Raw genomic sequence first — 12,622 nt, forward strand, 5'->3', positions numbered from 1 at the left:
ACTGTCCAGGGAAATCAAGACCTTACACATTCACTTAGTGATGACTGACAAATGCAGTGAAACTGCTTTTGAAAGTTAGTATTGGAAAAAATATGCTAAAACGAACAATAGGTCAGGATGCAGAGTTAGCAGTAACTGTAAAGTTTAGTTTCATAGCAGTTACAAATACAAACCAAAAAGCAAACAGGTTTTTCTCAACAAATAGCCTTACATGAGAGGTAAATCTTTTTGAATTTAGGAAAAAACACATGTGTCTGCTACTGAGAATGTGAACAGAGATACTGACCAGCTCATTGTTCTGAGAACTTCACTAACAATCAGCTTTTCCTGACTGCACATACACACATAGATCAGAGAGATCACAATAACTACACATCAGGGTTTCATCCTTATCCTCAGAATGTAAGTGTAAAAGAATATACTCTGGCTCTATGATCTACTAAGACAGCCGGTTAGGAAACACTAGCCTGTTAATAACACTATAAGTTTCAGTTGAAAAGCAGAGAAAAAGTGCCTAGTTCTATGGCATTGGCCCATAAAGTGTATTTTAAAAAGTACTATTAAGATGCTGTAATCTGCTGACACATTTTGTAATAGTAAAAGTAGTACAAAGTATTAAAGGACTTAATGCCCATTTAGATGGCTGATAGGGGGCATCTTTACATCTTCAAAGCACGGGCTGCCTCCTCGATAGCCTCACGTGGTTCGCTGGGGGGAGGAATCTTCAGGTCAGTGGGTTCCACACCCCAGATCTCTGTGGCATAGTCGGTGATTGTGCGATCACTTGAGAACTTTCCAGAAGCGGCAATATTCTTGATCACTATCTTGGTCCACTCTTTTGGATTCTGTGGACACAATTCATTTAATTGAGTGAATGGACAAAAATTTGTTCAAAATGAGAAGGTATTCAAAAGTGCTCACTCTCTCTCTCTCATGCGCACACACACACACACACACACACACACACACACACACACACAGCTGAGTAATTTACCTGGTAGAGAACATTAACTCTGTCCTGACATTCGATGTAAGACTCATAATCTGCAAAAACTTTGAACCTGAAAAACATGAATCATGAAAGATGAAGAGACAAAAAAACAAAACGGGCTTAATATTCTTTTTTAACATTCATATAGAGAGGTAAGAAAAAGTTGGTCCCATTTCAGTACAGATGGATCTGACATCAAACAGCTTTGGTAAAAAGTACTTCCATAGACAAATCCACCCTGACCTTTCCAAGATTCCAAGAGAAAGTTTTACATCCTCTACTTCAGCCCTGATTGGGTGAGTAATGAAAAACACTCTGCTCTTTTAGAGTCCCTTCTAGGACTTTTAGAACTGAGCTCAGTGGACTGTACACACCGGTCATGATTGAAGAGCATGTCCACAATATCCTTGAAGAGCTCAGGCTTGCTTGGGGAGAAGAAGCCGCTCTTGATCTGATCGATGACTTGCTTCAGCTCAGGCAACTCCTTGTAATACTTCATGGCATTGTAGCTGAGAGGGACAATAAATACAATGCTAAGTAGCTAAGAACTAACAGGGAAATAAATTAACAATAAAATATTTAAATGAAAGAAGAACACCGGTTAGTTTCTCAGCAGTCTGTATTTCCTGTCAGGTGGACAGCCTTGGTTTGTGCATTTGTGATATTTGTCATGCGTCTTTCTTATCTGTTCTCTTAACCTTGATGGCAACATTGTCTCAATGATTCTATTAGCCTTCATCTTCTGCTTACCTTGTTTGATAGCAGTGGTACAACTATAGCTCGTTATGGGTTGTGTAATATGAAAACAGTGTTTTGCGGGCACATATGTAACTGTGGAAGGTATGTGGTCTCACCCCTCTTTGTCCATCTCGGCCACGTCGTCCACCCTCATGCCAAAGATGAAGAGGTTTTCTTCGCCCGCCTCCTCGGCCATCTCAACGTTGGCTCCGTCCATGGTGCCGATGGTGAGGGCGCCGTTCAGCATGAACTTCATGTTCCCCGTGCCAGAGGCCTCGGTGCCGGCTGTGGAGATCTGCTCAGACAGGTCCGTGGCAGGGATCACTGGCCAGGGAAGCATTGGAGGAAGAGGGTTGTCATGGATACACAGTGATTGGAATGGGAGGTGTGTGGGAATGTGTGAGTGTGGGAGAGTGAGTGAGAGTGAATATGTGTTTGAACATGTGCATGTGTAATTGCAAGGGATTTGATAGAATGTGTCAGTGCATTATTTGTACCATGAGCCGACATCTCTTGTTTTTGAGTGACTAAGAGTGAGTGACCAGATGTGCATAGTATTTGTCTGTGCATTAATGAGGTCTGTGGATATGTTTTCACTCACCTTTCTCTGCAAGAGACACCCTGTAGTTCTCAAGGTAGATGACCCTCAGCTTGTTGCCCACCACTGGGTCGTTGTTGACCACCTCTGCCACAGAGGTGATGAGCTTGATGATCATCTTAGCCATGTGGTACCCTGGAGCAGCCTGCAGGGGGAGACACACATCACATCAATCAGAAAGGGAGCGAGAGAGTGAGCAAAAGAGTGGTTAGAGACGAGAATTTTACTTTCAAATAATTTGGCATGAGCAGGGAGATTGATTTGACAGTTCAGATAGAGATTCTGTCAGAATCTGAAACAGGTTTAGTCTGACCGGACACTGACAGAATGTATTTTAAAGTTGACTTCTTAGTTTAATGAAACAAATTGTGTTGCACTCAAAGCTACTAAGAAGACAATTCAAACACACAGTGCTATCAGCGAACTGATACGTTCACTGATCCATTTAACCTAGCAACTCAGCAGATCTGTCTGGAGCTGGAGAGAGAGAAAAATCAGAGATGACTACCTTTCCACCGATGATGACAGTGCGTGGGACAAAAGCAGCAGTGGGCTTTTTCTTGATGCCTGTCACCACACAGAAAAAAGTGATTTAGTTAATTATCTGGTGTGGGTGTGTGGGTATGTGTGTGAATGTCTGTGTGTGTCTGTGTGTGTGAGAGTGCGCGCATAAGTACATATGTACAGTATGTGTGTGTGTGTGTGTGTGTGTGTGTGTGTGTGTGTGTGTGTGTGTTAACTGTACTTACGGTTGTACATGGTGATGATGTGGAGGCAATTAAGCAGCTGGCGTTTGTATTCATGGATCCTCTTCACATGGACGTCAAACATGGAGGCAGGGTTGATCTTCAACTTGTACTCGCTCTCCAAGCACTGGGCAAACTTCGCCTTGTTGTCCTGGCACACATCACAACTCACAATGCATTACTCTGCCAGTAACGGTTACAAAGCAACTCCCTCAACCTCCCTGAGGACTAAATGGATGCCCTAAGAAGATGTGTCTTTTGAGGCTGAACTGGAAGCTTTTGTTTGTGGGAGGAGGGAAGATATTATTTGGTGAGGGAAATGAGTTCAATCAAGACGTGAGCACATGTTGGCATGTTTTCACATGGCCAGTTTCTGTACAGCTTGTGCCCCTACAGGTGACATGATACCTAGACATTACAGGGCTGGGATTATGATCATTGTGTCTTCAGCAAATAAATAATAATTTTGAATCATCTCAAATCTAAAGAACTCGGATCAGTTTCAGCTGGGTAGCATAGTTCTGTCTGTTTTTGCCGCAGAAACCTGAATCTACCATTTTGTACAGGTGAACCAAACAGGTGTACCAAAAGCATGCAAAGCTTTTGTGTGTGTGTGTGTGTGTGTGTGTGACTTCAACCCTGGTATGTCCTTGTTCATCTGTCTGACTCAGCAAGAAATCTATAACAGAGGAGTGTGTGCTTGGGGCTAGAACCTGTCCTGACCTGCGAGGTTCGAGAGCAGATGGTGTGTGTGTGTGTGTGTGTGTGTGTGTATGTATGGTATCTAATAACAGAAGAACTAGTCACACAGCTTCAGGTCAGCTAGAGAACAGACCTCTTTGTTTCTATATGAGCTGCAATTCCTCATTTTCACCAGTGGGCATCAGAGGACAGGCCTGCAGGGTGTTTTTCTCAATATTGTGTGTGTGTGTCTGAATGTGTTAGTATGCATGTGCATGAGTGAAAGGAAATGAGTACTGCTTGTGTGTGTTCAAGGGTGCTTTTTCATGTTTGTACCTGGTTTGGATGTGTGCGTGTGATCATTCTGTCGGAGACGTACCTGTTGCACTGTTCAGTTCAGTTTCGTATTTATTTCTGCTTCATTTGATCAGCCCAGGCTCATATTCCAAAACAATCTTATCTAAGTCACTCCTAATGTTCTAAGATAAGAGTTCCTGTACACAACTGCAGGGAAGAACGTCCTGAGGTAAAAGCAAATGCAGGCTTGGCCTCATTGCAGCAGATAGGGTGTTTCATGGCCTTCTGCTCACTATGATATGGCAGAGATATGTCTTTTTGCCTTCATTTTAGTTTTTGAAGCATCAGCAGCTTTTCTATGATCAATACTGAGTGATTACCACTTTGTGGTACATGGTAATATTCCTGTGGCCTAATAGGGAGGCAGAACCTGTTTGTGTTGAGGTCAGAGCACACCTCCCAAACTCAAATGACCACTGTGTTTGTACTCACACCCTTTTTAGCAGCTCATAGTCACAGATCATCTTCAAGTCATAAATCCTTCCATCTCTTTACAGTAGAGGACCCATTTCAAAGCATTTTGGTCTTCCTTAAATAGAAGTCCTTTAAACTCCTGCCACGTGAATGTGGGATCTACTTTTAGTGCTAAAATACTATACGCTAATATTATTGCTGGACAAAAAATAAGGAGTCCTAAAATTACAGGTAACACCACCAATATTATTCCAAGCTGTTCATAAATCAGTCCATTAGTAGTAACTTTTAGCTAATGGATTTATCGTAAATGTGAGTCCAGGTTCTGACACAAACAGATTCTGGAGCTGATACTCTGAGCCTCCCCTGCCTTAAAGGACAAGCCTATCTGCCTCTAGCAGGGTTGGCAGTTAAGCAAGTCAGCACAGAAGAAAGCTTCGCTTCAGGTGCAAATCAAATCTCATTCTCTGCAGATTGAGCAGGAAATGGGGGTGGAATTCCAGTCCTTCTTCATTTCCTGTGTTATCCTCAGAAAATTTAACCCATACTACATTGTGTGTGTGTTAGAGTGTGTGTGTGAGTCAGCGTCTTTATGAGTGTGTATGTTCATGTGCATTCACCTGTTTGACTTTGGACACATCTCTGATGAAAGCATCATCGTCCACCAGCTCATTGAGTTTCTTTAACTGACTCAGGTCCTTGACATAGTCCTCCCCGATAGCCTAAACACCAAGGGAGACACCACAACAGACAGTTTCTTTCACACAATCCTTTAAACAATCTTATATTTGTTCTGCAAACATACAGTACTGTGCACAATAATTTAGATTTTCAAACATTATTTTGTGTGCACTTTGTAAGTGTAATTTATAAGCAAAAAAATTCATGTCATTTTGAAAGCATCCTCAGTTTACAGCAGTGTTTAAGACTTCTGCACTGTACTGTATATGTAAGGATGTGATCGTATATCTGCTCAGGCTTTGCTGCAGGTAACCCCTCACCTCTGCGATCAGGTCAGCCAGGCCAGGGTTGCAAAGCAACAGCCAGCGTCTGGGAGTGATTCCATTCGTTTTGTTCTGGAACTTGTCTGGTTCTAGCTCGCTGAAGTCACGGAATCTGAAAGTGGGAAACAGTGGTGCTCCTGGTGTTCAATGGTACTATTGTTGCAGATCTCAAGCAGGTGCCATGACCCCTGATTTAAAATCATTATTTTATACAAATTTATATATTACATTATATTAGGGCTGTCAACGTTAACGTGTGCGTAAAATGTGCGATTAATTAGTAAAACATTTTGTATCTATTGACAGCCCTACGTTATATATTATCACTAATAAAGGGTTTTGCTGTTGTCGGGTATACTAACAATCCTCAATGAGACATATGACATATGATTTTCAGTACTGAAATGAAGTGTTCAGTGTAGGTTGTGAGATGTGTGCATACTAGAGCAGGGGTCTCTGTGTGTGTGTGTGTGTGTGTGTGTGTGTGTGTGTACGACTTACACGTCGGTTTTGATGATGTTGGAGTGTATCTCAGCCACACCATTGACAGCATGGGAGCCCACGATGCACAGATGGGCCATGTTAACTCTCCTGCCTCCTTCCTCCTCAATCAGAGACATACGGCGGATACGGTCCATATCCTCAGGAAACAGAACTGCTATGGCCTACACAACAGAGGCACACGAGTTGTACATGCGTTTGTGTGTGTGGATGTCTGTATTTGTGTATCTGTGTGTGTATATGGGTCTAAGACTCATATGTGGGTCTATGACTGATCTGGACAATACTGTGGATTATTTTCAGGTGTATAGCTGTGTGTGTTTGTGTGCGTGTGTGTTTGTGTGTGTGTGTGTGTGTGTGTGTGTGTGTGTGTGTGTGTGTGACACTCACGTCCAGGTGGACCTGGTTGATGCGGTAGATGATCTGCAGGTGTCTCGGCAGCAGTGTCTCCATCAGTTCCACAGGCCAGCGTTCCAGAGCTTCAGGGAGGACAGTGTGATTGGTGTAGGCAAACGTGCGTTTGGTGATATCCCAGGCCTGTGGAACACCCACACACACACACACAAATTTGGTTGTAAGCAAATACAATGACAATAAAGGCTTTTCTTTTTAGGCATTGAATAACTTGGGTGTAGACATACTAACCGTCTCCCAGTCCAACTTCTCAATATCCACAAAGATTCTCATGAGCTCAGGGATGGCCATAGCTGGATGGGTGTCATTTAGTTGGATGGCCACCTGTCAGACACACAGACACACACCCACATGTTTTAATGTACTGTTAACACACACAAACACAGGTATCAATCAAACATACAAATCCGAAGTCCACACACCTTTTCAGGGAAGGTGTCAAATGACAGAGGGGACCCACTATTCTCCTTTGAAGTCTTGAATCTGCGAATCACATCCTGAAGTGTCGCAGCCACCACAAAATACTCCTGCTTCAGTCGTAGCTCCTTCCCCTCAAAGAACTACAAAACAGAATTATGGGATGCAGGGTCTCTCACTGAAGACTACACCTTCAGATTATTATTATCAATTATAAAAGTTGCTATTGAGTGTAGGAAGAAGATATTAAAGGGAGAAATGCTTCATAATATCAAGAATGAAGTATAGACTATGCTAAAAGCTTAACTCACATTGTCATTGGGGTATAGCACTCGAGAAATGTTCTCTGCCAGATTCCTGTCGAGCACAGCCTGGATGTAATCTCCAACATTGACTGTGTCATGACAAAGAATGGCAAAAAGACATCAGCTTCAAACAGAGTTACCCTGTTGTCTTACTAATATGATATGCTATTTTATCTTTATCTTACTTAGGTAAAATTGTTCAATTTAAAAGTAAATATTCTGTTAACATTGCAATAGGAAGATGACGAGGAACTCAATATGATTGGGCAAGCATGTGTTCAATGTTCATGCCTGCACACAGACGCACACGCCCCGTAAACACTCACAGTCCTTGAGGTTAAAGTCGTTAGGGGCACGAGCAGACCAGAGTCTCATGGTGTTAACTGTGTTATTCATGTAGCCAGGAATAGGGGTGTCATAAGGCATTGCCAAAACCACCTGCACACACAAAGAGATAAAGACAAGGTGGACATGAACTTTAGGTTAATTACTTTGGCAGTAATGTGGAACAGGATTTAGCCTAACCATTGATACGGAACCAGTCATTGACCTTTCTATGAAGGATACCAGTGTTTGTGTTTACCTTTGTTTTTTAGAATCATAATGTGTGTGTGTGTGTGTGTGTGTGTGTGTATATCATACCTGTGTATCAACCCATTTAGACCCCTCCTCTGTCTCCTCCACCCTTCCATAGAAATGCACTGGCAGCATGAACTCTGGCCGGGCCTTCTCCCAAGGGTTACCATGACGCAGCCAATCATCGGCCTCCTCCACCTGACAGCCAGCCAATCACACAGGGTGAAGATATCAAACAAGGAAACCACAAATAGGATGAACTACATCAAAACCATTTTGCCGTTGCATTTAACCACATCAGTTAACTTGAGTTACTTTCATAATATAAGAGTACACTGGGCTGTTCAGTAACCGTCAATGAATAATCAACTTGAGGCCATGCTTAGGATCCCAAAGAGCATGTTTACACAATTCCATACAGTTTGCACTGCAAATATGTAGGCCTGGCCAATATTACTGGTACAAAAATAACCTACAACCTTTTCACTACACTGCAAACAGCATTTGCAAGTCCACACAGCCACTCTCTGGTCAGGCACCGCTACGTGTTTACTGATAGGTTGTTCCTGTCATACTACAAACTCATGGGACCTTGACCCTCTCATTATCAGAGGAAGGGGCTCCCTGCACAAATCACAGTGGAAATTCCTTACATACTTTCTTGAGGTGGTCTTAATCGGCATGTGGCATAAAATCTGATTTTTGAAAAATTTATTTTTGTTTTGGCAAAAGACTTATTTATCATAAGAACTAACTATAAAAGCTTGCAGCAGATATTCCCATTATGGAAAAGGTCTGTAAAAACATAGGAATTAAACGTGTGTGTGTGTTAGGGAGGGTGAGGGAGAGGGGGAGTTCTCACACATACATATACAATATTGTAGGCTGATCTCACCTGCCAGCCATCTTTGAACCTCTGGTTAAAAATTCCATACTCATAGCGAATGCCATACCCATATGCAGCCAAGCCCAGCGTAGCCATCGAGTCCAGGAAGCAAGCTGTATGGAAGAAAGGCAATAGGTCATACTGCATTCTGACTACCCTTTTATACTTCAGATTTTAGTAAGTGATACAGGTTTACAGAAGGCATAAATATGTTACTGTATGTTGCCAGGCTGAGTGCCACTAAACCTAAAAAACAGGGAGTTTACAGGCGTGTTGAGAAAGTGCATTGTTACATCTGAGGCAGTTAATGGCAATAACCATATTTAGACATCTCTATGCTGTGGTTTAGATTGAGCAACTCTGCCCAAAGGAAGTAGATGTGTGTGTGTGTGTGTGCGTGTGTGTGTGTCAGTGAGAGAGTTCCTTGCATTTCCTGTCCTAGCATGCCATGGCAAGGTGGTTTGTAGTTTTCCATCAGTACATTTCCACTTTAACTGTACTTCTCCCACTGACTCAGACAAGAGCTAATGCACTGCAAATTTGAGAGGAACTACACATAAAAACAAACAGCTTCTAGACCTGCCAGCCGCCCCAGGCCGCCGTTTCCCAGACCTGCATCCTCCTCCATCTCCTCCAGGTCCTCCATATCCAACCCTAACTGAGGGTGGGAATGTAAATGAGAGTGCACAAAAAGAGAAAGAGAGAGTCTTATTAGAAGCAGATTAACCAAGGAATTCAGGTTGGTCTAAATAACCACTGCGTCTTCATAGAAACAGTGGTCCACTTAAAGGCACAGCGTGTAGTTTTTAGTGGCATCTATTATTAGAAATGGAATCTACGCTTTTTACGTTTTTATGGCATTTGATGGCCACTGTAGGTACATGCTTGTAAAGTGAAGGGTATTCATCTGGTTGCAATTCAGCAACCTTATCACTACATGCTACTTAAAACTACACACTGTACCTTTAATAGACACAAGCCACAAAACTCAGCTTAATTAGGCAATAGGGACACAATGTGGCAAGGCAAAGAAGAAATGCACTAAAACTTCAACACTGGTACACATGCTTTGGCAACACAAGTATTCTTGTTGTGTCAATAAAACATTACAAATGTGGAAATTGAAAGCTCCTGCACAAGTACGTTGTCTGGGCCATGAGAACAAAAAAACTGGCGCTTGAGAGAAAATGACTTCCCTAAATGGATTTCCCTAAAAATCTATTCTCAAAGGGGAATCACAAAGTGCAAGGTGCAAAGACCAAAAGCGTTGGTTGTGTCCAGTAACACAGGTTTGAAAACAATAACACATATCCATATAATATTCTTCATTGACGCTTGCATATAACTCAACTGTAGGACATATACACAGTCCTAAATTTACATCATTCGGTGTGAAATATTTTTTTGAGGGTAACAACAGAATGTGCTAAAAAAAATCTGATTCTGATTCTAATCTGGGCAGGAGGCTTCTCACTGTATGTCAATCCCTTTTCTGATATGAGATAAAAGTTGCTCCTTATATTGGCCTTGAGACATATTCAAAGTAACAGAGACTATAAAGATTGCAGCTTACAAAATAAAAGTTGCAGGTTGTAGCAGTGAGCATATGACACAGAACTTTGGCACTCTGTCTGTCTGTCTGTCTGTCTGTCTGTCTGTCTGTCTGTCTGTCTGTCTGTCTGTCTGTCTGTCTGTCTGTCTGTCTGTCTGTCTGTCTGTCTGTCTGTCTGTCTGTCTGTCTGTCTGCTAGCCTACTTCCAGGGTTCCGATGGCAATGCAAAAAAAGTAATGGCAAAGCTCATTTGAATTGAACTACATTTAATTGAGAGAGAGAACATGTGTGTGTGTGTGTGTGTGTGTGTACAGGTTGGACAGCATCAGAGGCAACAGCAAACTTCCACCTACGGTTATTCATATCAAGTGATGCAACTTGTTGCCAAGTGACGTGTCTAAAATGTGCACGGTCATTCTACAGTGCTCTCTCTCTCTTTCCTTGTCTCACCCTCTCTCGCTCTCACACACACACACACACACACACACACACACACACAAATTGCCATCATCTTGGCATAGCCTGTGATCTGAATTCTCTCTACCCTGTGTCCCCCTGTGATTGTGCAAGTGGGTCACCTGGTAGATGGCCTCATCACAGGCATTCTGCAGCCCCAGGTTGATCATGGTGTTCTGCAGAGCTCGGCCCATATAGAACTCCAGTGACAGGTAATAAACCCGCTGCAAGCGAAGAGGTCAGGCATGTTAGGGAACTTCTCCTACTATTTTCTCAATGTTAAAACAATATACTCCATTGATTCTTATAATACAGCTCATCTGTAGCTAAAATTTTATTTATATTATCTATGTAGACAGAATGTCATGTTTTGCTGGTGTGGGACGTCATTTGTAGACATTTATATTAGTCAGATTCGCTTTCTTCACATCGGGGCCATTGCATGTACATGCAAAGTGGGCGTGATAGGATTGAGCAACGGCACATAGGTTGGAACCAACCTGCTCGTCTGTTTAATGAAAAATGAATTACTTGTTTGGTTCTTATGTGCAACTTTTCACCAAATCTGCATTTATATTACAAACATGTCCATGCTTCTCACTCTTCGGTATATCTGATGGCAAAATTACCAATTGTCAACGTTACCTTCGGGCTGGACACTCACCTTTGGGTCAGTTTCGTAGTAGAACTGTTGCGTTCGGATCCATCTACCAACGATGTGGTCACGCACGGTGTGCGCCAGAGCGAAATAGTAGTCTCTCGGAGTGGCTACATTTCTGTCTTTCACCAGAGTGAAATGCAAGTGCCGATTGAATCCTTTCTTGATCTCGGCGACATTTTCTACCCCGACGATTCCTCTGATGCTGATCTGCTTGCGTTTTTCCTGGTCAGTCAGTGGAGCAGCCATGCTTCAAAACTTTCTCCCTACTTTTGGACCGGCATTTGGATTTTGTGAATCGTGCTTTATACAAGGAAGAAGGTTGCCTAATCAGGCGTCTCCTCCTCCACTTTTCTCATTGGTAGCTGAGACAGGCCTGTCAAGGTAGGCGTTTGGCAAGATGATCTTCAGTGAGATTTTAATAAATACATGGCTCAGTACATGGCGGCGATAACACACTGACTTTATTTTATTTAGTAGCCTAATTGCAGTTACAGAAAACACCAAGTGCTGGTACAGTATAATACAAACATCGAATAATAATAATAATGATAATAATAATAACGATAATTATAATAAACCACATAACCATATTTCATTCTTCATATCCTCTTGAGTAAATTAATAAATAAGACAGTTGACGACAGCAACCGAAGAACTCTATATTCTACCATACATCATTGGCTGGACAGCACGAGCACACATCATCCAGTAGCATGGCTTCAGTTTTGAGAGAACATGGTTGGATTCAGATTATTCAGCTGTCTTTCTGTCTGTGACCCATTTCATGTCACAGCCAACTATACAACCATGGGCGTTCTTCCATTCGTGTAAGCATAAATAAACTCATACTTGAGCTGACATCACAAAATAGATTCTGTATATTTGTAAATGTTTTGCACTTGGCAAATGAAACACCCAAAGAGCAGAGTCATTGTTCTCTTGCAGTAAATGACAATATATATATTCTTTGTTTATTTTGTCTTGTCAAATCTAGCAGCTGCACAGTGTAATGCTTTAGTAGACTGCATTCTTTTTAGTATTAAATACCACAATACAGCCCTATACCTGTTTAATAAGAATATTTGCTTTGCAGACATCTATGCTTGGAATTAAACAGGTAGTCTTCTCTGGCCTATAGAAAGCTTTGCATTTTGGCAGCTCAGATTTAAGAGATTTTGAGGCAGCAGTCTCAAGGCGAGTGTAATGTCATGTAAAAGGTACAGTATAGAACACAGATCCAATGAAGGATCCACACTTAGACATTGTGGAGTTGCAGTTGAGGTGTAGTGATAGAGCTATTAGGACTATTCTGTGTCCACATCAAG

General features: G+C 42.1%; 1 protein-coding gene across 2 annotated transcripts; it reads right to left on the reverse strand.

Annotated features, from left to right (window-relative positions):
• Nucleotides 1-655: 655 nt before the first annotated feature.
• Nucleotides 656-11,543, reverse strand: pygl (phosphorylase, glycogen, liver; the record flags this gene model as incomplete). Of its 2 annotated transcripts, XM_080849825.1 has the most annotated exons (20): nucleotides 656-845; nucleotides 995-1,061; nucleotides 1,366-1,500; nucleotides 1,846-2,053; nucleotides 2,331-2,472; nucleotides 2,836-2,894; nucleotides 3,077-3,224; nucleotides 5,146-5,247; nucleotides 5,527-5,641; nucleotides 6,031-6,194; nucleotides 6,421-6,567; nucleotides 6,676-6,768; nucleotides 6,867-7,004; nucleotides 7,173-7,255; nucleotides 7,493-7,604; nucleotides 7,809-7,940; nucleotides 8,638-8,741; nucleotides 9,208-9,286; nucleotides 10,759-10,860; nucleotides 11,301-11,543. In XM_080849825.1, 20 exons carry the CDS (start codon nucleotides 11,541-11,543, stop codon nucleotides 660-662), a joined length of 2,559 nt encoding a protein of 852 aa, XP_080705951.1. In that variant the 3' UTR covers nucleotides 656-659. The 2 variants fall into 2 exon arrangements, with proteins under 2 accessions (XP_080705951.1, XP_080705952.1); XM_080849826.1 differs by lacking the exon at nucleotides 10,759-10,860.
• Nucleotides 11,544-12,622: the final 1,079 nt, after the last annotated feature.

Source organism: Sprattus sprattus, assembly GCF_963457725.1.
Source record: "Sprattus sprattus genome assembly, chromosome: 13".
Classification (NCBI taxonomy): domain Eukaryota; kingdom Metazoa; phylum Chordata; class Actinopteri; order Clupeiformes; family Clupeidae; genus Sprattus; species Sprattus sprattus.